Source organism: Cyprinodon tularosa, unplaced genomic scaffold, assembly GCF_016077235.1.
Source record: "Cyprinodon tularosa strain WSP-4 unplaced genomic scaffold, ASM1607723v1 ctg872, whole genome shotgun sequence".
Lineage (NCBI taxonomy): Eukaryota > Metazoa > Chordata > Actinopteri > Cyprinodontiformes > Cyprinodontidae > Cyprinodon > Cyprinodon tularosa.
This window is the reverse complement of record NW_024039643.1, coordinates 67,906-94,230: the sequence shown is the minus strand read 5'-3', so window position 1 is coordinate 94,230 and position 26,325 is coordinate 67,906. Positions and strand designations below refer to the sequence as shown.

General features: G+C 43.8%; 2 protein-coding genes across 2 annotated transcripts in view; both read left to right on the top strand.

Annotated features, from left to right (window-relative positions):
* Positions 1-10,743, top strand: part of ap4b1 (adaptor related protein complex 4 subunit beta 1) — a 33,842-nt gene extending 23,099 nt beyond the window's left edge. The window contains exons 13-14 of the mRNA XM_038273454.1: positions 3,507-3,611; positions 9,538-10,743. Coding sequence (XP_038129382.1) covers positions 3,507-3,611; positions 9,538-9,914 — 482 coding nt within the window. The 3' untranslated portion in view covers positions 9,915-10,743. The remainder of the gene's footprint in view (positions 1-3,506; positions 3,612-9,537) is intronic.
* Positions 10,744-14,371: 3,628 nt separating this feature from the next.
* On the top strand, positions 14,372-24,417 carry LOC119775468 (alpha-1,3-mannosyl-glycoprotein 4-beta-N-acetylglucosaminyltransferase C-like). The gene is made up of 5 exons (XM_038273458.1): positions 14,372-14,605; positions 21,573-21,671; positions 21,749-21,887; positions 22,641-22,895; positions 22,976-24,417. Exons 2-5 carry the CDS (start codon positions 21,576-21,578, stop codon positions 23,848-23,850), a joined length of 1,365 nt encoding a protein of 454 aa, XP_038129386.1. The 5' UTR covers positions 14,372-14,605; positions 21,573-21,575; the 3' UTR covers positions 23,851-24,417.
* The last annotated feature ends 1,908 nt before the right edge of the window (positions 24,418-26,325 follow it).

Here is a 26,325-nt window from a genome sequence, read left to right as displayed (position 1 = left end):
TTTGAGAAGAGGAGAATAAAGCGCGGCACAGTTACAGAAGTAGATCTGACCTTAAACTAGAATCCTGACATTCTGCTAAATAAACTTGAAACCTTTGATTTGATAACCTGCTTTAGATGCTAAACAGCGGCGTCCACTCAGCCTTCTGATTGAATAGAACAGCAATTCCTCAAGGTAATCTTTAAAGCCTTCATTTTTACCTTGACTGGTTTAGTAAAGTTCCTGATTTTTAAAACAGTATTAATATAGAAACGGTTGAAGTAGCTTCTTCCTGCATCGATGGAAAAATTCTCCATCCATCTGGGAGGGACTGCTGCTCACTGATAAAAAATTTTACAATCGTTCACATTTTTTAGTCGTTAAAGATTTAAGCTTTATTACTTTCATACAACTTATTATTTATCACTAAAGGTGGACTTTATAGGATATAGCAATTAGTGTTGCGCCGATGCCATTTTTTGGCCCCGATACCGATACCCGATACCTGGCTGTGCAGTATCGGCCGATACCGATACCATAATAATGTAAAATAATTGCCATCATGGCTTCATGTCAAGCTGCTGCCTGCCTTTGTGAAGCAGGAAAAAATCTAACACAAAGTGAATCCAGTAGAACTTTTCATTGCCTGGAATGGGTGACAATTAGGCTTGTCCCGATCCGATCCACGTATCGGATCGGATGCCGATATTGGCAAAAAAATGCGTATCGGCAAAGCATGTAAAAATGCTGATCCAGTTTAAAAAAAAAAATCCGGTCCGTATTTTCCAGTTTCGCCGATTGAAAAGATCCATTCCACTATTTTGCCCTAGAGATTTCCCGATCCAGGTTTTTGCACTTCCGATCCGATACCGATATTGTTTTTGGACTTCCGATCCGATATCGATACTGGCCGATACCAGCCTATCCGAGCATGTATTTAAGTTTAAGTTAAAGTATTTAGCCTTTGTTGTAAGACTCATGTTGAAAAGGGTTTTAGTACTCTTGATAACATCTAGCCAGCTAAATTAGGTGAGATTGAATAAAACACAATGCTTGGTAACAACAAACTTACCTGTTTATTAAGAGATAAACACAAACTGAACAAAATTATGAATAGCAATCTGAAATTGCACAGTGAACAGTAAAACCGTAAACAGTTACGGATAGGCTGGTATCGGCCAGTATCAGTATCGGATCGGAAGTCCAAAAACAATATTGGTATCGGATCGGAAGTGCAAAAACATGGATCGGGACATCTCTAGTGACAATAGTTGAATAAACTTATGGCTCTCAAAATGGTATCGGTGTCCTATTTGTTGGTACTCGCCGATACCGATACCACCATTTTAGGGCTGGATCGGGGCCCCGTCCGATACTGGTATCGGTATCGGTGCAACACTAATAGCAACTTTGTCAAATTTAGTGAAAGTTGGTTGTGGACCCAAATGCAGAGATGATTTCTTTCAGATCTAATGTAGAGGTAGATGGTAACAGAGGCTGAAATCCAGAAATAATAGACAGGGAACAAAACTAGGAGATGCCAGGAAGAAACAATCAGGAGGAGTGAAGAGGATAGAGCAGGGGTGCCCAACCTTTTCTAAACCAAGATCTACTTTTGAAGTTGATGGCATGGCCGAGATCTACCAATCCAAACACAAGGGATGGCAGTATTTGTTTTTTATTTGCACAGGTGGAGAATAAAAAAGTAAGTCCAACAGACGAGGAAATGATCAATTGTGTCGAAAAATAGGTTGAAAAAAACAGAACTTAACAATCTCATAAGAACTTCACACCATATCACTCACTCACTCACTCACTCACTCACTCACTCACTCACTCACTCACTCACTCACTCACTCACTCACTCACTCACTCACTCACTCATTCACTCACCAAAACTACAGAAAAGAGCAGTCAAGATGTCCAGATCACTGTTTATATATATATATATATATATATATATATATATATATATATATATATATATATATATAATTTTTTTTTACTACTTTTCAAGGCTGCACTTTAAAAAAAGATGAAATTTTCCAGAGAGCTGTTCCAAACTAAATTTCCTTTTTGTTTTACACTTGTGTAAACAAAATGACAAAAAAAAATCTGTCTAAGTCTAAGATCACTTCAAAGCAGGAAGAAGGAGAAGGGAAGTCCACTATTTCAGAATGATAAACTTCACTGGGTGTTGGCAGAGAAACTGGCAGATGGATTAAAATTCAACAGGAAAACAGATAAAAATAGGAAAATACTAAGAACAAACTATGTGGATGTGAAGATGTAACATACAGCAGAATAGGTCTACGTTGTAAAACTTCTCGCCATCGACTGAAACTCCCCCCGCGATCGACTGGGAGATCGCGATCAACTGGTTGGGCACCCCTGGGATAGAGGAACTGCAGAGGAGGAGGAGTATATAATGGAGAGAACGGGGGAGTGATTAGCTAATTGGGAGCAGGTTTGGACAGAAGGGAAGAGGGGCAACAAGGAGTAAACAGGGATAAACTAAAACTGGAAAATAAATTAATCAAAATGGAAATAAGACCAATGACTAGAAAGCAAAGAATGGAAAACTAGAAGATAGAAAACAGGAGATAAAAGTAAAACTAAGAAGTCATTTAAAACATGATATAATTCTTAACAATAAAAACAGGAGAAAAAAAAATTCCAGCATAACTAAAAACTAAACGGAACTAAAAATCCCAGAAGAGCCGATCAGAAACCCTTAAAAAATAAAAGTCCATATTTTCCTTCATCTGTTTTTAATCTTGGGGTCTAACCGGGTTTTAGGCCTCAGCCTGTTTACCGCCTGTTTCATAAAGGCTGGATGAGTGTCTGTGTTTTAAATAAACAGGGTTTGACTGCAGGCAGTATTATTGACTGTAAACAGACATCCGTAACACACAGATAAACCAGTTTCCTCTTGTTCCGTAACGGTTTTAATCTCCTCTGAAGTAGCGCCGTACTTTCCTGTTCTTCATCTGACATTTCTGACAAACCATCAGTTCTGTTTCCTGTTAACAGGTGAGTTGGAGGTGCTAATGTGAAAATGTTTGAAACTGTTTGGGCTCCTCTGTTATTTCTGGATGAAAAAGCCAGGATTGTGCTGTAATCTGTGATAATCTCTGGGACAGCACATCAGCATGTCCTGGCACTTCCTTTAAAAGTGTTGCTGGTACAAGAGGAAGTGCAACCTTTTCTAAATAGAATGGTTTATTTTAGGGGTTTTTCCACTGAGCTTAGATAAATAAACGAAGAGTTGAAAGAGCGGTGCTGTGATGGCGCCGTTGGTTTAGGGATTAACTCATTCTGACCTGCAGCAGGTGGGACTCTAGAAACAGACAGATGTAGATTTGCTGGTGGTTAAGCGGTTCCTTCAGACTGCATTCATGTTTCAGGTTATTTCCTGTTGCTGCATAAGCAACACCTCATTGTAGATTAAAGATGTAAAGATGGATGCATGTTGCTTGGTTGGTTTCCATCACGCTAACTCAGAGCTTTCGCCATGTTTTCCACAGACTCAGCCGGCGCCGCATCACCCTGCACTGATCCAGGCGTCACTCTGTCTCTCACCCCGGCTGTAAGTCCAGAGGAGTTTGAGCGGCTCTGGATGCGACGACAAGGTAATAAGATGGATGTATGCTTCCATCACTCACTGTAGCTGCATCAGGTCAGCCTTATAATTCTATTCAGTTTATTTCTATAGCGCCAATTCACATCATGTCATCTCAGGTCACTTTCCAGTTCACCAGATCATCCAGTCAGATTGATTCAAAGTTTTCTATCTAAGGAAAACCAGCTGATTGCATCGACTCATTGACTCTTCAGCAATCCCTCACACTAAGCATGCTTGTAGCGACAGTGGAGAGGAAAAACCTCCCTTTGAACAGGAAGAAACCTCCAGCAGAACCAGGCTCAGTGTGAGCGGCCATCTGCTGAGGCCCACTGGGGTTCAAGGAGACAGAAGCAGACATAGAAAAAGAAGCATAGATACAAAAGGCAACTGTCAACCAGCTCCACAGGCGGCCCCGTCCAGGAAACACACAGCCAGGCAGACGAGCTCCGAGCCAGCTCCCATGCCAGAGGACGAAGAGAGCACATCCAGTTAGTCACAGTCAGAGAAACAGGACTACACTGGAAAACAGGCCAAGCTCCAACATCTAGAAACAAAGGTGTTGATGGCAGCAGCACAGCTGATATTTCTCTCCAGGATGGAGTCACAGCCAAACAGGAACAGACCAGATGAAGCTACTATGAGAAAAAGCAGAGAGAGCAGAACGTTAGAGATTGAACTAACAGATTCTGCAGAGTGGGAGAATAGAGATAGAATGAAGCAGAATGATGAAAAAGGGGTCCCTATGTCCTCCAGCAGTCTAAGCCTATAGCAGCAGAACTATAGAGATAGCTCAGGATAACCTGAGCCACTCTAACTAGAAGCTTTATCAAAAAGGAAAGTTTTAAGTCTAGCCTTAAAAGTAGACAGGGTGTCTGCCTCACGGACTAAAACTGGTAGTTGGTTCCACAGGAGAGGAGCCTGAGAACTAAAAGATCTGCCTCTCTTTAAGGGAGGATGGTGGGGTTTCCGGCACCATTTCACTTATGAATCAACACAGACAGACGACCTGGTCGCACCAGGAAGCGCATCTGACCTAAAAACATCTACATATGTGAGCGAGTTTTGATGACTCAGCAGGGGAAATTATTAAGGTTAATGTTTTATACTTCATTAAGGCTCTTTTTTGCTCTAAAATATAATAGATTATACATTTCAACTGGTCGAATGGTGTCAGAGGAAAGAAAAGGAAAAAAATATAAAATATTTGATCGTAATAACTAAAATAAAACAAACCTTTTCTAGCCTTAGAACAGACCATGCAGCATCCCCCGTGCTGCATGGTCTGATAGGCCTCAGCTAAACGACAGGATGTTATCTGTGGTGAACAGAGCAACTGAAGCAAAGCTGGGCGGACCAGTTTCAGGGGCCACCAGCCAACAAGCAGTGGCTCCCTGAAAGAAAGCAAACCTCCGTTCTCGCATGCTGATAGAGAACAAAGGAAACGAGCATGACGATGTAAACTAAACAGAGAATCCACCGTCAAACTGAAAGCTTAGAGAGACGAACAGGTGGAGTAGAAATGCAGAGGAGGCACAGGTGAACAGAGAAACATGTCTGAAAGAGAAATTACCTGAAAAACGTCTCTAAGGACACCTGAGAGTAAAAACGCAACCATTCAACACCAAGAAACACCTGAAGCAGAAAATCTCTGACAGAAAGTAGGAAAATTGATCTGTGCAGCAAAAATAACAGAATAACAGAGGCTTTGAAACAGGAAGTCATCAGATCATCTTACAACACTGTAGAGTTTGGAGAACAGGATCATTTGCAGCTGTTTAAGATCAGAGGAAAACTGGTCTTCATTCCCACAGTCGCTCTCTGCATTTAGCCCCACTGCTCCCCAATGGGATGGGCTAAATGCAGAGAGGGACTGTGGGAATGAAGGCCGGTGGTTAAGAGTCTTATTCAGGGACCCAGAGTGGCAGTCTGTGGGGATCGAACCGGGTATTTTCAACCGTCTCACAGCAGAGCGCACTGCTCTAACCACTAGGCCACCACTTCCTGATTCTGGCATGTTCTGTAATTTACATTCAAATAAACATCATCAGTAAACGTTTCACTGAAAACAACCTTTTTAAAATATGTTGCTTTTTTCTAATCAGTTTTGTTGAAGATGAAAATATTTTGGAAAAACTTTTGAGATGAACCTTTCATCTGCCAGCCACTGGGAAACCCGCTGGGGGGCCGCTGGGAAACCCGCTGGGAGGCTGCTGGGGGCCAACTAGAGGGCCACTGGGAGAGCCCCTGGGAGGCTGCTGGGGGCCAACTAGAGGGCCACTGGGAGGCAGCTGGGGGCCAACTAGAGGGCCGCTGGGAGAGCCCCTGGGAGGCTGCTGGGGGCCAAACTAGAGGGCCACCGTGAGAGCCGCTGGGAGGCTGCTGGGGGCCAACTAGAGGGCCGCTGGGAGAGCCCCTGGGAGGCTGCTGGGGGCCAAACTAGAGGGCCACCGTGAGAGCCGCTGGGAGGCTGCTGGGGGCCAACTAGAGGGCCGCTGGGAGAGCCCCTGGGAGGCTGCTGGGGGCCAACTAGAGGGCCGCTGGGAGAGCCCCTGGGAGGCTGCTGGGGGCCAAACTAGAGGGCCACCGTGAGAGCCGCTGGGAGGCTGCTGGGGGCCAACTAGAGGGCCACTGGGAGAGCCCCTGGGAGGCTGCTGGGGGCCAACTAGAGGGCCACTGGGAGAGCCGCTGGGAGGCTGCTGGGGGCCAACTAGAGGGCCGCTGGGAGAGCCCCTGGGAGGCTGCTGGGGGCCAACTAGAGGGCCGCTGGGAAAGCCCCTGGGAGGCCGCTGGAGGCCAACTAGAGGGCCACTGGGAGAGCCGCTAGGAGGCTGCTGGGGGCCAACTAGAGGGCCACTGGGAGAGCCGCTGGGGGGCCGCTGGGAGGCTGCTGGGGGCCAATTAGAGGGGCACTGGGAGAGCCGCTGGGAGGCTGCTGGGGGCCAACTAGAGGGCCGCTGGGAGAGCCGCTGGGGGGCCGCTGGGAGGCTGCTGGGGGCCAACTAGAGGGCCACTGGGAGAGCTGCTGGGGGCCAACTAGAGGGCCACTGGGAGAGCCACTGGGGGGCCGCTGGGAGGCTGCTGGGGGCCAACTAAAGGGCCGCTGGGGGGGCCACTGGGAGGCCGCTGGGGGCCAACTAGTGGGCCGCTAGGAGAGCCGCTGAAAGGTCGCTGAGGGGCCACTGGAGGGCTAATGGGAGGGAGCTGGGGCGCCACTGGAGGGAGGCCGTTTGGAGTGCAGCTGGGGGTCTGCTGGGAGGGCCGCTGGAGGGCCCCTGTCATGGAGGTTTCAGAGGTTTCCTGCTGCAGCTCAGCTGGTTTCCATTGACGGCTGATTTAGACTTTGATTTATTTTGTCGTTTTGTCGACACGAATGTAAACAAAAAGACATTTCACTTAAAACAGCTCTGGACAATTTTAGTTTTTTTTTTCATTTTCATTCAGAGGCTTTTGCTGAACTGAAGCTGGAAAACCTCTAAAACCTGCAGAATCGTGGCCCCTGAGGGCCAAACTCTGGGCAGGACTGAGTCTATCGTGGAGTCTCTTTGTGTTCATTGAATCCTAAACAGTAACTGAACTGTTGTTTTGGGGACTTTAGTCGTTGATTCAGTCTTAAAGTAAGTGGATTAATAATTAAACAAGCAGCCATTATGTTTTCTGTTGCAAACAGGTTGGTTTCTATTGAGGTTTTCTGTTTAGAAATAAACACACCTTAAATTTATTCTGCTCATATTTGTCCATCAGATAATCTTTGTAAATATAATATTTTTCATTTTCATTCGATGTGAAACTGTGTTGGTGTTGAAAATTTATTTCCTGCTGAGTCGGTCGACAGGCCAGATTCCTAAAAGGTTTTTAAGGAATGAAGAAAAGCAGCAGGTTAATTTCACTGGATGTAAACCATCTCCATGCTTTGCTATTTTAAGCTACAGGCGGATTCTGGCGCTGTCATCATGGAAAATAAAACAATGGATGTGAAAAACTGCAGAGGTGTCCTGAGCAGCCCTCTACGTGCGTCAATACAGCTGCAGCTGTTTGCAGACGCGTGCTGCTATCATTAAAAACTATCCCTCGTTCTGCAACCCTTCATAAAACTACAGAAAAATCTGATCAATAATCACTGCTGCTCTGATGCCCTGCAGGCTGCAGCGTTGGTTCCTTCCAGCAGGATAGAAATGTGAAAATAGATAGATTTCTGTTTGGGAGGATTGCTTCTTGGAAATCTAAAAACAGGTTCAGTTCAGGTTTGGCTCATTAAAAACCTGCAGATCCACTTTGGCTTTGCTAAACAGGTTATTCTGATGGAAGAGTTTTAGTCTACAAACACCCTGCAAAGGTTGAAAGGAAAGAAGATAAGATACTGTTACTTCCTGATCTGTACCATCAGCTCATCCGGGTTGCCCTCCATTATACTTTGTAAAAAAGACCTAAATTATGTTTTTCCCTCCCTGAAAATAGTAAGCGTACTAAACTAAAACATGTTAAAGGTTAATAAAATAAAATAATTGAACATTATTGTCCCACAGTGGAGAAATTCACTCTGTATTTTAACCCATCTCCTTTGGGAGCACTGGGCTGCCATTTTGTGACGCCCAGGGAGCAGTGTGGGGTTAAGGGTCTTGCTCAGGGACCCAGAGGGGCCGTCTGTGGGGATCAAACTGGGGACTGGCAACCTTCTCAGAGCAGCAGCGCACTGCTCTAACCACTAGTCCACCCCTCCTGTTAAAGGGGTTATAGAATAATTCTATAGCGTACTATCGTTATTCTATGACCCCTTTGATAATTTATTTCCTGATAAAATAAATGCATTAAAATCCTTTCAGTTTTATCCCTCTGTTCCTGATCTGTACAGGAAATGGGATCCTACGCTCGTTCCAGAAGCTAACTTTATCAGCTTTGGATTTAAACATAAATCTAGCCTTTTTTAGTTCAACGTTTTCCTTTCACGTTAACATTATGCTATATTGTGCGTAATCTAAAGAAACAAACAACTGGAATGCAGATAAACATGGTTTAATCAGATTTTAATGGACTGCTCTGATGTCCCATGATGACGTCAGAGAAGCTGTTTAATGGAGAAAATGTGAAAAGCACCAAAATTATCTCAGAAAAGTCATAAAAAATTTTGTATTAGCATTCTTTAGCGAGTTAAGGAGAGAAATAGGAAAATTTAGTTCCATAATGACATTATTTATGGCGACCTGGACTTATCTGTTCGACATGTGGAGATGGATGGTACGAATCGTGTTTCCTGTACGGATCGTGCTTCTGATATGGATCGTGTTTCCAGTACAGATCGTGCTCCCAGTATGGATTGTGCTTCCGATACAGATCATGTTTCTGGTACAGATCGTGTTTCCTGTACGGATCGTGCTCCGGATACGGATCGTGCTTCTCATATGGATCGTGCTTCTGATATGGATCGTGTTTCCAGTACAGATTGTGCTCCCAGTATGGATTGTGCTTCCGATACAGATCGTGTTTCCGATACGGATCGTGTTTCCGATACGGATCGTACTTCCGATACAGATCATGTTTCTGATACGGATCGTACTTCCGATACAGATCGTGTTTCCAATACGCATTGTACTTCCGATACAGATCGTGTTTCCGATACGGATCGTGCTCCCGATACAGATTGCGTTTCCCGATATGGATCGGATAGAGACAGATAGATTTATTATTTTTTCTTAACCCTAAATCTCAGATTTATTATTTTTTCTTAACCCTAAATCTCTGAGCTTCCCATATTTTTTTACTGAGAGGCTAGTTCTATATGAGTTTATGTTTGTCTCCCCCTGGTGGCCTGGAGCACTTTGTATTGTTGTTCAGCCACTAAAATAAGAAAGGAGGTTCAGCGTTTTGCTAACAGCTCATTTCTTTAGTTGAAATTATGACAGAAGCTCAAAGAGCCATTTTCATCTTTGCTTTAACAGAATCAGCTGCTGAGGGGGAAGACTGCCTGTGGCTGGAGGAAACCATCAGGTGTACGGCCGTACCCCGCCGCTCCCCGCAGAGCCTTCACGCCGCCATGCAGCTGGTCAACATCCAGACCCTGGCTTTCACGCCGTCGCACGCTCTGCCATGGAAGGTGTTCCTCTACACGCGTACGCTGCAGCCAGACGCCTCCTGCAGCACGCTGGTCCTGGGCGAGCTGCTCTACACCGGAGAGGCTCATCAGAATCCCACAGCCGATGGAGAGCAGGAGGTTAAAGTCACCCTACGGCAGCAGCCGCCAGACATTCAGGCCTTGAGGGCGTTTCTGTCGATCCTTAGCTCCGTACTAAACACACTTTCCCCAGAAATTATTTAGATTCAGCTTTTGGGTCTTTGATTCTGAACCCGCATTATAAAGACGAATGTTATCGATGCCTTGGAAGGAGGGGAACCGGAGAACAAGGCCTTGATTTCAACAGGATAAGAGGAAACTGCTCTCTGCTGATGGAGGCTTTGTTAATAATGATTCCTTAAAGAGAATAAAGAGACGTTTCCTTTGGTTCAACCTGATGATGAAGCAACAACAAAGGACTGATCTCTACATTTATCTCCATTTGGGGCTTAGATCAGAGCCAACATGGCAGCACAGACATGGCTGCTGCTAACGGCCTGGCAGGACGATGATATCTGCAGCTTGTTAGGATCAGTGAGCTAAACGCTCCGCTCTCCGTGATCGAAATGTTTGCTGAAATAAACTTCATCTTCTGATGACCTTCCAGAAAGGAAATATCTGTTAAAGCTTTTTTCCCTCCAATAAACATTTGAATATTTCTGATCATTGAACAGATTTTGATTGTTAGTTTTTAAACAGTGTGAAAGCAGTTTAAAGCGACCCACATCCAGGTCCACAAAGTAAAATCCCTGCCTGGTTTTCCTTCATCCTGTTCACTGAAGCAGGGGATTAGTCTGCGTTATGGAGCTGGAAACGGATGGAACTGATCTCTGTACTTCCTGACCTGGATCATCCAGTCCAGTTTCACTCGACACCAGTGGGTCGGATTGCTACCTGACCGCAGGAATGAGGGACTATGAAGCGTAGAGCTGGACCACAGAGCCTGAAGATAACATCTGATTACTTTATACCCTATCGGATTAATCCATGTGTGATTTCTGACTTTAGTTCAATAAAAAGAAACAGCAAATGACAGGAATCATTTTTAAAATCTTTACTTCAGGAATCCGACCTGAATTCAAATAGCAGCTAAATGCAGGCTGGGAACCTTTCTGGTAAAACCAGTTGGTGAGCCCTAAAATACAAACACATCACACACAACAAGCTGGAACAGCTGCCAAGGGGTGCAAACGCCACGCAAAAACACAGCAGAGACCAACACACAAACCATTTAGAGGAAAAATCCAGAGAAAATAGATTCAAAGTGAAAACCAGGGAAATCAGATGATGTTTCATAATACCTCTGATCATAGAAAAGATTCTGAAAATGCGCCCAGCAGAGAGACTTGATCCACAGCTTATGCAGAGTCTAGGTTCTGTAAACAGAGAAACATATTCCTGTTTGAACAGGGCAGGGTTACCGTGGAAAGGAAACAACAATGAATCAAATCACTTCAGCCTGCAGCGACATTAATGATCCGTTCAAACAGAGACTCTGGAAACGTCAGAGTTTACAGCCAAACCCTTTATTCCTAGAAGTAAGTAAAGCTCCCTGGCTGAGTGATGAGGAACCAAGGCCTCGTCCATGAAGGCCATACGTGTGAGGAATCAATAAACTACCGGTCGATTGCAGGATTGGTAACGAGTGATGAAGGATAGAAACGTTTAACCGGTTTCTGCCCGTCTGTCTAAATGATAAAGTCAATCAGATGAGGACGGCGCTCAGATGGGGGCTACTGTCACCCTGCTGCTCACAGAAGGGGAACAGCAGAAGTAACCTCTGATACGCTAATTCCATGCTAAAGGATTTTAGCTCTAATTTTAGCCAGAAATAGCTAAAAATAGCTCTTATGTGTGCAGAAATCCATGATCGTCACAGCGCCGACTGCCTTCTCTGATGACACTGGGTGTGCTGAGGCAGGTGGAGGATGGCCGCTAACTGCAGGGCTTATATAACTAACCCTAACCAACTGAATCTGGATGCTTTTATAACGAGGATTATTTTAACCAACTGCAGGAATTAGGCAGGAGCAGCGAAAGCTGTCGGTATCTGGAGGAGCTTTGTTTTAAACTCAAAAGCAACAAAGGAGGAATGAGGAGATCAGGGATGAAAGCAACACGTTTAACTTCCTATTTCTTTACAGATGTAGTTCCTAAACGCTTCGATAAAACTACCCTGTAATAATAGCAGCAGCTGCAGTGCTGCCAGTGAATGAGTTCAGGTGGTCCTCTGCTGCAGGCTGGACGGGACAAACTGAACCACGTCTGTCGTCTTTTCAGATTCCCCCTCTGATGAAAGCAGTTCTGTGACGGTTGGTCTGACAGCAGCAGCTCTCATTGTTCATTCATGGGAAACTTGGCTTCATTTGAACCAAAGTGACGTCTGCTAATGTGTTCTAATGATTCTAAACCTCAGCTGCCAAATTATGACCTCTAGTTAACAAAGATTTCCCACTGCGTAAGGTGTAAATTCATCAAATGAAGAAAAATGAAGAAGTTTCCACGTTTAGAATATGTTAAAGTTTAACAGGGAGACACACCTGTTAGCCGTTCTTTATGCAACCCTTAGCTTTGCTGAAGATGGACTTTCACCTGACGGTTATGGTTTGACCTTTAGTAATAAATAAATCAAATACTTTTATAGCTCTGAATCTGTTTTTCTTATCAGCACAATTGGAACAAACCATCTTTCAGTGTTGATGTTTATCTAACGGTTTGTGATTTAGATTGGAGGGATTATAAGCCTTTTTTTTCTCCATATTTCAATTAAATAAATTACGGGGGCCATCTTGGGGAGGTCGACCTGCTCCCCTAACCTGCTGCTTTAAGCCGATCAGAAGAAGGATGCCTCAGCACTGCAGCGTATTTTAGTTTAAATCAACAGACTGATGACATCAGGGATGGAGGGAGAACTTTGTTAAACCATCAGAGCTTTGGAGACATCACTGAATAAACAGCAGATATATACTACATAGAATAGAAACTCCTTTTATTGTCCCATAGTGGGTGTATTGTGTTGTTACAGCAGCAAACGTGCATATCTATATAAATCTGTTTCTGTATATAGTAATAAAAATGTCTGACTGGTGCTTTGCAACATCCATCCTATCAGAATATTCTATTACTATATTAACTAAGAATATTTTAATAAACTGAACAAAAAAAAACTGCGAAAATTTGTTTAATATTTTGAAAGTTAAAGTTGATTAAAATTGATTCTGTTCCTGTTCAACACATTACACTGAGCGGAGCTGTCGACCTCCCCAAGATGGCGGCACCATATGACGGGAGAAAGCAGTCGATGCAGGGGTCCACTCTTATATTATGGCTGTGGTTAGGGCAAAGAGCTTGGATCCCAGAGGTTGTGATTTCGAGCCCCACTTCCACAGACTGCCACTCTGGGTCCCTGAGCAAGACCCTTAACCCCACACTGCTCCCTGGGCGCCGCACCATGGCAGCCCTCTGCTCCCCAAGGGGTTGGGTTAAAAGCAGAGAGGGAATTTTGTTGCTCTGGATTTCTGACAGTGGAAAGACAATAAAGTTTAATTTTATTCTAACTTCTATTAGGACTCTGGGCGCCGCGTTATTAACTGCTGCCTTTGACACAGTTGACCATAAAGTGTTCATTTCTGGTTTGGAGCAGTGATGGGGAGTCAGCGCCTTACTCATCCTATTAGGCAGAGCGAACTTTCTTAGTACAGAGGCCCTCAGGGGTCAGTATCAGGGCCCTTGCTCTTCTCCTCGTACCTTCCTCCCTCGGGTCCTACTTCAGGAAACGTTCCCTCCAATGTTACCCACATTACCCCACATTTATCTCCTTCTTTTAAAAAGCCAAGAGTTTCTCCTCAGACTCGTTCAAATGTCTCCATGTCATAAAATCCTGGAAGGCCTTAAATGTTTTACATCAGAATGAGCAAGAACCAGGTGATGGTTTTCATCTACATACATTCTCTGCTTTAACATGTTAAGCCTGTTATCTGGGATTTAACCTGCTAACCAAATCACCTTTTTTTTCATTTGAGGCAGTTAAAGTTAACCCTTCATATGCAAACAGTGATTGGTGTGTTTGTAATCTGATGCTTCTATCAGGCATCTGCAGGTTGTGCAAAATGCTGAAGAACAACTTTTAAGGAGAAAAACAAAATGTTTCAGCACATTACTTATCTGAAAATCTCTTCCTTGGTTGCTGAATGTGAAAGGATCAGTTTTAAATGATGAATTGCTTTTAAATCTCTAAATTTTTTTCCCTCCTTTATCTCTGAGCTGCTCCTTTAAACCTCCTATGCTCTGCCAACCAGCAGCTCCTGCTCCCTGAATGAGAAGAGGTCTCTATAACTATATATAATAATCTTCCTCCTTTCTGACACTTTTTTCATTTTTCTGAGGTATATTGTACCTTATTTTGATTCTACCTTCTGTTTTAATTCCTATAATTAATTTTATTTTATTTACTTAATTAATTGTAACTATTTGACATTTTTTAACTAATATTTTTTTCTTTTAGCTTGTCTGTTATAGAGGCTTGTTTGTTGTACCTTCATGACCTTTCTTATTTCTATAAATGCAGGGCTATGGAATCATTGAAAATGTTCGGTGTTCAGACGAACTTGGTTACCCGACCATCCGTTGACAGATGTGTCACTGCGCATGCGCAGACGGCGCGCCGCCCTGTAGGGCGCAGAGAAAATGAGCCTCCCAGTTGGTCTCCGCCACCTGATGCTCCTCACACCGAACTCCGGTACCGGCGGCCAGAGGCGCGGAACTTACCGGTTCTAACCGGTTCTGGACCTTTTCTTTGCGGCCTCCTCATGTCTGCTAAGCGGCGTCCAGCGGCGGACAGACGTTAACTTTAGACGTCGCTCTAAAGTCCCGGAGAGTCAGGACGGTTCTCAGCGGTAAGTCTGGCTGCGTGTGTCCGCTAACAGTTGCTCCTCTGTCGGGTGGAAACGTTCAGCTGCTCCGGTGGAATAAACTCCTCCGGTTCTCAGAAGGACGGATAAATCCTGAAAACACACACAGCTGAAATAAAGCCTCCATTAAATCATCCTGAGAGTTAAAAAACTTTTCCCTGTTTCTCTCCTTAAAACTAACGCAGAGTTTATTCAACGAAAATAAAAACAAATTTGTTTCCAAACAACTTTGTTCTAATTAGATTTTTTTCTTAAATGTTTTTAATGTAAATAGATAAGAGAGAAATAAGTTGTTGTAAATATGCATCATTTATCATGTGTTGTTTTGTGTTTATATTAAGGCTCTAATCAGGGCCGGTGTAGGTACCAGATTGACTCGGGCTGCCAGATTGACTCGGGGGCCTGCGCCTTTTGATGACGTCACAATACATAATTGTTTTAACGTTTGCACAATTGCGCAAAACATTTTGATTGGTCTGGACAGCTTACTAAAGTAATTATAGCGGGGTGTAGGTTTTATTCGAAAGCGGGATTGCTGTTTGTAAACGGACAATTTTACGAAGACATTCTCCAAGGTCCCTGCGCCTTCTGATGACGTCACCGAATTCGCCATGGGCCTTGCGCCTCCCGATGACGTGACATTATGGCAATGCCACTCAAACAAACTACATTGAGCCCGCGGTCTGCATTTGTAACGAGAATAAATTCAGGAGAATGAAGCTAAAGGGATACAAAAAATAAACTTGTAATATTACAAAACCAAAAATACTACGAATACAAAGTATATTCAGAGATTAAAGTCTCTCTGATACTGTTTAAGTGACTGAGAAACTGCAGATTTGCCACATTTAAGATGGCGGACGCTCTGACGCATCTCAAAAGGCGCAGGCCCCCGAGTCAATCTGGCAGCCCGAGTCAATCTGGTACCTACACCGGCGATTGCTACAGGCGAGCTAGGCAATTGCCTAGGGCGACAAATGTGTTGGGGGCGCCCTCTAGCGTCGCCCTTAGGCTTACTTCCCATTAATCATAGAATTAGAAAAAAAAAGCGAATTAAACCGGTTATGAAGCGTCCGTCAGTTTGACTTAACCTTACGTATATATAAATAGCAAAATATGACCAAATAAATATACCACCGTTTTTTTATTTATTTTTTCACATTTAAGAGAAAATCGGAAAAGATTCTGATCACTTTCCAAGCGCCCTCCAACCCGGAAGTCGTGACGTCAATCACTGCAGCATGTCCACCAATGTTTTGGAACGAAATAGTAAGCAAACGTACTTGCTTAACTTTGCTCGCGGTCGGGCCCATCTTCATCATCCACTCAGAGTACCACTGGTTAGCGCGCACACAGACTTTGTAGCTTGTCCGGTCAGTTAAAAATATTAATTGTGAAATCCGTGTTGTAATCGGAAGCATACAAGCTAGTTAGCTTGAAAAGTAAATAAAGTTTGCGTGATGATGTGTTCAGATTGGCTCAGTAAAATGACAATTAGGTTATCATGATGCGTTCAAGTGTAACGTAAAGAAAACGGGAAATTTTGTTTTTGGCGAGAAACATGAGTAATACAGTTGTATATTGCCTTATATATAATTAAACTACTGATGCCAACATTTATTAAAAATTACATTTAATTTAAAATACAATTATTTATTTGTTAAATATTTTCCTAATCACTAAAAACATGATGAAAAGTGACAGTAGACAATACATTAACCAACAATTGTGAAAATATATTCTAGTTAGTTTTATGTCATTTCGAAGTGGCCTATTACATTAGCCATGTTTATTGAAGGCTAGAAACGTTTTTGTTATGCTCACTTGTTAAGCAATAAAAGCAATACCAGTTCTGTTAAAAAAATTTTGTTGCATCGTCTTTCCACCAAATAACAGAAAAGTATCGATAGTGGTATCGCTAAAGACTCGGATCGACAAGGAGTATCGATAAAGGTATCGATATCAATAAATATTAACGATCCCCATCCCTAATCTTGACATCATTTTTTTCTCAGTATATATATGCAGCAGAATTATGTGCTATATTATTAGCTTGAGAATGGGTAGAAGATACTAATATAAATAAAATATTTTGTAGTGATTATCTGCATTGAGTATTCAAAAGGGATGTACAAATAATCATCAAAATATATGAAGTTATGGCTGTTCATCATAGAATATGTGAACAAAAAAAACAACAACTTCAAACTTTTAATTTTGTAATGGTATTCATAAAAGCACTTTTGTTTGTAGAGGGTTAATCCTTTCTTTAATCACTAATCAATGTCAGAAATCAGGGTAAATATACCTGATATATTTTATTTAGAGGAAAATTTTGTTTATCTCATTTCTATTTATGTTCAAATCATTTAATTGAACTGGAACAGAAAATGTAATTTAATGTTTATCAATTACTTTTTTATGTAGTCCTTGGTTGAAGAATTTCTTCTTCAACCAGCGACCGCCGGCTCCACGCTCCTTCCCAGCCTATTCTCCTGCTCTTCAGCCTATGCCTGCTGATGCTTCCCCTCATCCTCTTCATCACCCTCTGCTGCTCCTCTTCATCCTCCTCTTTCTCCGCTCGGCCTATCGCGACCGCGGGAGGTGAGCGACCACCGCCCCCTTGCACCTTCCCAGCCAGCGGAAAAAGCTCCACGCTTCACCTCTGGACCAGCAGAAGACAACCACAGCGTTGGTCAGGAAGGGTTAAACTAGGGATTAAATATAATATGTGGGATGAATCTCATCTGTGAGATAGATGCTGCGGCCATCTCAGGTGGTGGGTCAAAAGTATATGTTCAAAAGATGGAGAAGCAGCACCACCAAAATCCACGGTTAGCGGTAATACACCCTACTCAAAACAAAAAAAATCATTTCAAATCCATAGTTTGCAATAAAATCCTGAAAAAAATCACAAATGTCAAGGAACACATCCTGCATGTCCTAGATTTTTTTTAGATGATTTAATAAATAATTTAAAGAAAGAAAAATCTTTAAACTTGAATGCCTTATACTGCGGCAGTTGAAAACCCCATAAGATGCTCAAAGATGCATAGATTTACGCAAAACTTGGCAAACTTAACTATAATCAAATTATAAATAAATGTTCCAAATTTGGCTAGGATTGCTATAAAACTTTTTGAAAAACAACAATTTCCTGTTAACACAAACTTTTGAAAAATCAGAGTGACGGACTTTTAAGAAGAGCTATGCTGTATTTACCATCAAACAAGAAGCGATTAAAGGAATATATTCCAAAAGTCCTAGCTTTTTTGAGAACTCGACTGATTTTTTAGAAATATTTTAACATAGTGATTCTATTTTCATAAGGGTGCCGTTTGATTCAAAATGGCTGACTTCATGAGAGGTTTAGACCATGGCTCCAATGAAACTTTTTGTAGGTGGTGGACTCATACAGATGTGTGCCAAATTTCATTATCCTAGGAATGAGCATGGCTAGGGGCTGAATTATTTCCTGGCATTATCTGTCCACTTGGCCAACTATTAGGCGAGAACGCAAACGTTTGAAAAATCAGAGTGACAGACTTTAAAGAAGCGCTTTGCTATTGTAACCAACTTACAGCAGGCTTTATAAAGAACATATTTTGAAAGTTTTAGCTCATTTAGATAAAATACTGATTTTATACAATTTTTTGAAAAGAGGTCAGTGCTTTCTCAACAGAGTAAAATGTAATTCAAAATGGCCGACTTTCGGTGGGGTTTAGACCATGGCTCCAAGAGGCTTTTAGTTAGGGCCTGATGAGATGCAAATGTGTTCAAAGTTTCAATATTCTAGGACTAAAAACGGCTTGGGGCTGGTGGTTTGAAATTTGTTATTTCTAGGGGGCGCTGTGGTGAAATTAAGCCCCGCCCACAAAATATTGCTCTGGATTCCTGTTTGGAGTTGGACTAGGATCATCTCTTGTGATTTTGGTGCAGATCTGATTATAAATGAGGAAATGAGAGCCAATCGTATTTTCATGGCGAAACACCTCACTTCGCCATGGCGCCACGGCAACACCATTTAACTCAGACTCTCTGTGCCTTAAACGAAGTTAGGACAACGTGTTGTCTGTCAGCTGACACAGTTTTAGGTTGTTGAGGTCAAGTAGGACAGAGAGGGACCATTCCAATTAAAAAACGTGACTTCCGGTTCTCAGGGGGCGTGGCTTCAATCATGTCAAAGTTTTAATATACAGTTTTGTTGGGAACCCAGAGAGGATTAATACTACCAAGTTTCGTGACATTTCACGTTTATATGTAAAAGTTATTGCGCTTCGAAAAGTGTTGGCGAGTACGCCAAATTCGAGGCCTGGCCACACCCCTTTAAAATGCTGGAAAACTCAAAAAGTTTGATAAGTTTAGATCTCACATGCCTTATCTGCATACATGCCAAGTTTGAAGCCGATGGCTCACCGTCCCTAGGAGGAGTTCGCGAAAGTTCGACGTCAACAAAATTGAAAAAGTGCCAAAAATCAGCCTTTGACCCAAAATGGCTGACTTCCTGTAGGTTTTAGAGCAGACCCACAATGTAACTTTTTTCATGATTTAGTAAGATCTATGCACCTGCCAAATCTCATATCTCTGCGACTTACAGTTTTCCCCAACTCACGTTAGGGGGCGCTGTAGAGGCATTTGGCCACGCCCATTTTGGATTCCATTATCATACGTAAATTTCACTAGGGGGACAATTTACTGCCAAGTTTGGTGAGTTTTTGAACATGCTAAAGCCCCCAAATTGCTGCTTTTTTTGTCAGGAGAAAAATATGAAAAATAATAAACGGTACAGGAACAATAGGCTCTCGCAGCGCTTAGCTGCTCGGGCCTAAATAGGAAAGAGAACAAGAAAGAAATACCACTTGCAGCTTTCACAGCACACTCATTTCAACCAAATGAACCAGAGCTTTATAACCAACACAGATTAAAATCACCTTTCATTCAAATCCCTGATTCTACCTGTCTCTCTCGCCGAGCGCAGCACCTCATTAATGCATCAAAAGAAAAGGGGAGTGATATAACTTTGAGTCCGTGAAGGAGCGCGGTGGGGGTGTTTTGGTTACGAGGGGGCACGCGGTCCGGCTCCAGGCGCGCGGGTCTTCTCAAACACGGGATCTGCTCTCTGCTTTTAGGTCGAGGGAGATTTACTTACCTTCGCGCTCTGAGTTTGAAACCATGAGTGACGTGGGGGGATTTCCTGTTGAAGTATCAGCCTCCTCCATCAGCTGATTGGGCCATGCGTGAGCTGACCGCCTCTACAGTGGGCAGTTACAGAACCTTCCAGAGAATGTTTTGTTCTCTTTGTGAAAAAGGAAAGGGGGATGGTTAAGATGGTTCATCCAACTGATTTGGGCTCCATTGTGGCAATATGTCCCAACAACAGTCTGGTTTATCTGGATCTGAGCTGCTGAAATTCAAGAAACACTTTGAAAACACATCAGATCTCAATGGGGCGAAAAATCATGCTGTTTATTTCTACTGAACAAAATGATGGAGATGAAAATGATCAACCTACAGAGGGCTGAATTCAAAGACACCCCAAAAAGTACAGTGAAACAATGATGCAGCAGGCTAGTCCATTTGGTGAAATTTCATTGCAGCAACTCAAAATGGTATTCAGTCATTTGTATGGCCCCCACGTGCGTGTATACTCCTAATGAGACTACAGATGGCGTCCTGGGGTATCTCCTCCCAGATCTGGACCAGGGCATCACTGAGCTCCTGGACAGTCTGAGGTGCAACCTGGCGGCTTCGGATGGATGGAAACATAACGTCCCAGAGGTGTTCTATTGGATTTAGGTCAGACGAGCGTTGGGGGGCAATCAATGGTATCAGTTCCTTCATCCTCCAGGAACTGCCTGCAGACTCTCACCACATGAGGCCGGGCATCGTCGTGCACCAGGAGGAACCCAGGACCCACTGCACCAGCATAGGGTCTGACAATGGGTGCAAGGATTTCATCCCGATCCCTAATGGCAGTCAGGGTGGTGTTGTCTAGCCTGTATAGGTCTGTGCCCTCCATGGATATGCCTCCCCAGACCATCACTGACCCACCACCAAACCGGTCATTCTGAACGATGTTACTGGCAGCATAACGTTCTCCACAGCTTCTCCAGACCCTTTCACGTCTGTCACATGTGCTCAGGGTGAACCTGCTCTCATCTGTGAAAAGCACAGGGCGCCAGTGGCCGACTTGCCAATTCTGGTGTTCTGTGGCAAATGCCAATCAAGCTCCACGGTGCCGGGCAGTGAGCACAGGGCCCACTAGAGGACGTGGGGCCCTCAGGCCACCCTCGTGGAGTCTGTTTCTGATTGTTTGGTCAGAGACATTCAAACCAGTGGCCTGCTGGAGGTCATTCTGTAGGGCTCTGGCAGTGCTCCTCCTGCTCCTTCTTGCACAAAGGAGCAGATAGCGGTCCTGCTGATGGGTTGTAGACCTTCTACGGCCCTGTCCAGCTCTCCTGGAGTCACTGCCTGTCTCCTGGAATCTCCTCCATGTTCTTGAGATTGTGCTGGGAGACACAGCAAACCTTCTGGCAATGGCACGCATTGATGCGCCATCCTGGAGGAGTTGGACTGCCTGTGCAACCTCTGTAGGGTCCAGGTAGCGCCTCACGCTAACAGTAGTGACAGTGACCCTAGCCAAATGCTAAACTGGTGAAAAAGAGCCAGAAAAGATGAGGAGGGGGAAAATGTCAGTGGCCTCCACCTGTAAAACCATTCCTGTTTAGATGGTCGTCTCGTTGTTGCCCCTCTGGTTCACCTGTTGGTAATTTCATTAACACCAAAGCAGCTGAAACTGATTAACAACCCGCTCTGCTACTGACCTGACCAAATCAATATCCCAGAAGGTTAATAACTTGATGCTATACTCTGATTACAAAGTGTTCCTTTCATTTTTTTGAGTAGTGTATTTATCAAGGATATCCTCAAATGTTGGATCTTCTTTTGGCAGGAGATGCGGCGGCGTTCCAGGAAGAAGAATGTGGTTTTGGGTGCGCTACTCCTGTTCGCTGCGCTCTACTGCTTATATCCCTTTGACTTCCTCCTGATGGTGAGCGCTCACACTCAGAACGGCTGTGAAGAGACCTGAGGAGGCCCTGGATGTTCTCACCCCTTCTGTCTTCGCAGGGATTGAAGTCGATTGCGAGTCCTGTGAGTCGGCCGGTGGAGAGGCTGGTCAGTAAGGACTCCTGGGTGGAGCAGGGAGATTTCCTGCCTCTCAATGTGACCTATCAGCTGCTGGCGGGAGCTCCACCCAATCAGCAGAGTGAGTGAGGCTCTGATGGAGGCCTGGTGTGTCTGTAGGATTAATTCATTCACTCAGGTCACTGTAAGGAAGCACCTTCTATTAACAGTCATCAATTAGTGACTCTGTAGGTTGATGAGATGTTTGGAGCAGAATCACCTTTTCTACAGATTTACGGTCATTTATGATGTTTCTGACGACCAACTTTAATCCCAGTAAAGTTTGATAACTCCAGAGCAGGAAGAAAGTCAGTCGCTTTTATTTTCATAAACTTCAAGCTTAGTTTTGTTTAAGTTTTACTGATTTCTTTCTTTCTGCAGAAAAACTCCTTTTGCTCGATTAAAGACGACAACATGGAAGAAAATGAAACAAAAGAGCATTTAAATAAATGTTCAATTAACAAAATGCATTAATATATAATTCATTTTATTGTATAGGGACAAAAGAATATTTATTTATGACAGTGTTTATGTATTTAATTAGGAATAAAATGTCTCTCCCAAAGCAGATTAGCGCCTCCGTCTTTCAGCTAAAGCCTTTAAAACACATCCTCATCCTCTGAGAATGTGCATCAGCATCAGGTCTTCATCCTCCTGCTAACATAGCAGCAGCTTTATGAAGCTGTAGTTTCCTCTGATAACTTGGTTTAAGTTTAATGATCGTATTTCTGCGTAAAGGTTTTGTGTCTGTGGGGTGAATCATCTGTTCTTAACGTAGAACCACATCTGCAGCTTTCAGATCTGAACTCTGAAGGTTTTGGTCTGAATGTTTCAGGGTTCCTGACCGTCGGCCTGTCGTCAGTCAGGCGGAAGAAGAGCAGCTACCTGGTGACCACGCTGCAGTCGCTCTTCTCTCAGTCGTCTCCTGAGGAGCGCTCCTCCATGGTGGTGGTCGTGCTCCTTGCAGACTTTGACGTCAGCTGGATCAGCGGGACCCTCAGGGAGATCAACTCCACGTTTCCTTCAGAGCTGGACCGCGGCCAGCTGCTGCTCATCCATGTTTCCCAGGAGTGGTACCCTCCTCTAACAGGTGCAGACGACGCGCTCGCGCACGCCGCTGCTTTAATTCTCCCGATGTACTCATGCATGTTTCTCTGCTGCCCCCTGAAGGTTTGAAGAGGAACTACAACGATGCTCCCGATCGGGTGTCGTTCCGCTCCAAGCAGAACGTGGATTACTCCTTCCTGATCCACTTCAGCGCCGGTTTGGGCCGGTACTACCTGCAGCTGGAAGATGACGTCCTCTCTGCCCAGAACTTCCTGACAACCATCAGGAAACGCATCGAGGAGCAAAACGCAAAGAAGGGCAGCTGGGCCATGCTGGAGTTCTCAGCCCTCGGCTACATTGGGAAGCTCTACAGGTCCTCGGATCTTCCTCTTCTGGCCCGCTTCCTCCTCCTCTTCTACCAGGAGATGCCCTGTGATTGGCTGATGACTCACTTCAGGGAGCTGCTGACCCAGAGACAGAGCATCCTCTTTAAGCCTTCGCTCTTCCAACACATCGGCACGTTCTCCTCTTTCCAGGGAACCTACAACAAGCTGAAGGACAAGAACTTTGAGGAGGGGGTCTACACCAACCCCCCCGCTGAAGTTTTCACCAACATCTCCACCTATCAGGAGCACCTCCCCCGACTGGCCTGGGAGGCCGGCGAGGAGTTCTTCTGGGGACGCTCTCCAGAGAGAGGGGATCATCTGACGGTGGTGTTTGTGGAGCCGACGGTGGTGACGGGAATTCTGGTGGAGACCGGATCCGGGGGGAAGGACCTTCTGGACTCGGGTCAGCTGGAACTAGGCCGAGACGTCAAGGAGAAGAGCTGCAAAAGCTTCCAGCCCATAGGATGGTTTAAGAGTGGAAAATTTGAGATGCGAGGCGTGGACAAGCTGCTTAGCTCCGCCTCTTCCTGTCTGAGGATATTAGTGACGGCTTCGCAGAAGGACTGGCTGATTGTTCGGAAAATAAGGATCACACATCAAGCTGCTAGTTAATTCTCCAGGCTGACGGACGAGCGGTGGACCAATCAGAGCGTCTCAGTGACCTGAACAAGCGAAGCAATTGTTTGGTTTTCTTCTCTCTGCGGCCATGACAGGAACCAGGCTGCTTCTCCTCTCCTGTGGGACAGTTTTCCTTCCTCCAAACTTTCCCCACATGCTCCTCTCATCCCGTTGGAGTGGAACAGCCTCCTGCTACCCCACATATCAGATGCTTTGTGTGTGTGTGTGTGAGTTTTTTTTTTTTTTGCAGGCTTGCATACTTATTATTATTATTATTATTATTATTATTATTGTGAAAATCTGCAAACTACCTTTAGTGTGTTTGGAAGGGCTGTTGGTCTGCTGTGTTTAAACTCAGGGCACTCTATTTCTATGTTGAAAGTCCTCCTTTCTTCCTTCGATGCATCTAAGGCTCAGCTGACAGTTTGAAAGCTCGTTAAAACAGAGCGGAGACCTGAAGGAAGGGATGCACTGCTGATGTTAAACATCTGGATGCCTAAACCAATAAAACTATGCAATGAATAATATGGGATTGAGATTAAAACTCTCTGTTTTCTGTCACTTTTCTCCTGCAGTTTTAACTGATTTTAATGACCTTAAAACTTCAGAATCATTTTCCTCTCCCTGCTTTCAAACTTCAAACATTTCAAGTCATTAATCAGAAGAACCAAAAATTCTTTTATATATATATATCAATTAGAAAACTTCATTTAACTCAGAGCTTTGGATTCATCTGATTCATTTATGTATTAAATGTAACTAAAGGAACAGATTGACTGAACAGATGAGAACATTCAGAGCTCATATTTAGGCTGGTTTAAAACTACTTTTCCCTCCAAAAAATCAAAGTAAATCAGATTTAAATACCTTAAATTTCTTCTAAAGGTGGAGAAATTTAAACATGAGACACAAGTGGAGCCAGAAAGACTTGGACGGCCCATGGGATCCAAACCGGATCCGTTTGCACTAATTTGAATGGTATGTGACTTTTTTCCCTCAGAAATCCGGATGCACGTCCAGCAGGGTTAGGGATATAAAGCTTACGCGGTCTATTCACGCCATGTTCTCCACGCAGGCGTCTCCACAGCAGCATCACTTTGCTCTGTTGTTGGTCCGAATGGGAGAAAAACCCAGAAGGAGGGAATCTATCAATAGCAGCAGTGAATCTGCTAATCCCTGCTGTGCTGTGAACGTTTTAGAGCTAATCCAGCTGTCATTGTGGCTCCATTAACATCAGCCCAATGTTAATCCCTTTGCTTTGAGCAGCTAGAGCCGCGTCCATCTCCGCCCCGTAGAACCAACCCAGGATCAGTCTATATGGACTCGGCTGCATGAACTCTGCAGAGTTTACAGCAATAATCCTGTAGAAGAAGCTTCAAACCTACATTTTAAATTTCAATAGTGCATAATAAATCTGTAGGGATTGGAGCTTCATACAGGGGCCGGGGGTCCGGGCCTTATTATGGTCCATCTACCAACTTCTTTATGGTGATTTAAAAACTTTAAGCTTCGACACATTGAGGCAGAATCGTTATGATCTGCGAGATCAGGGGGCTGCAGCCTGGAGCTCCAGAGCAGCTTTGGGTTTATGGTAAACCAGGACTGGATTTGAATTTATGGGCTGCATTTTCAAAGGACCCGGTCTACCTGTACCGGATCCTCAGAGGACGCGGTCTACCTGGACCAGATCCTCAGAGGCAGCGGTCAACCTGGACCAGATCCTTGGAGGTCCATGAAAATAAGGAGGCTGGAAGAGTTCTGGCTATGGATTGAAACAGGTCCAGCCTTCAGCTGCTTTCGTTGCCGTACGCTCTGTCACTTAACATTTTTCTAAGGTCCACATTTGTGAGACCATTTTTTGTATAATATTTTTTGCTGCTGTAAACACCAGAATTTCTATAAAAGGGGTAGAAAGATATAAATACATCTAAACATTGTATGTATGAAAAATATATCTGCAAAATCTCTTATATTCAGCAACAAAAAGTACTTAGTAAAGCAAATTGTGCCAAATAGTAGTTAGAAAATAAAAATCCTATCAGGTTTATAGTCCCCACCCTGCAGATATATTAGAATCTGTCCTTAAATTCCAGCCAAACCCATTTACACAGTAACAGATTAAAACCTTTAGATGAGCCAAACATTACCGCCACATATCTGACTCATTAACAAAACAACTACTTTCATTCATTTCAGATGGAACTATTTACTGACTTCAATTATATTAAAGTGAACTTCCAATATTCATCACTATTTGGCGCCATTTCCCTTTTTCCTCTGAGCACGGACCAGCTGGCTAGCTTGGACTCGCAATGAATCCTGGGATACCCAAAGCTTTGGAGGATATAGCGGACCCTTCCTTCAAATCGGGCAGAAAGAAGGACGCATTTGTCTGCTGCATACCAATTAAGATTGAAAAATAATTAATCCCAAAGGGAAATGAAATGCTGCAGTAGCTCATACATTTTT

Excerpts from the sequence above, each read along its gene's own strand:
- LOC119775468 (XM_038273458.1), top strand. The coding sequence starts at position 21,576 with ATGCGGCGGCGTTCCAGGAAGAAGAATGTGGTTTTGGGTGCGCTACTC. Across the intron at positions 21,888-22,640 it reads AGCTCCACCCAATCAGCAGA|GGTTCCTGACCGTCGGCCTG; the intron begins GTGAGTGAGGCT and ends TGAATGTTTCAG. Across the intron at positions 22,896-22,975 it reads GTGGTACCCTCCTCTAACAG|GTTTGAAGAGGAACTACAAC; the intron begins GTGCAGACGACG and ends TGCCCCCTGAAG.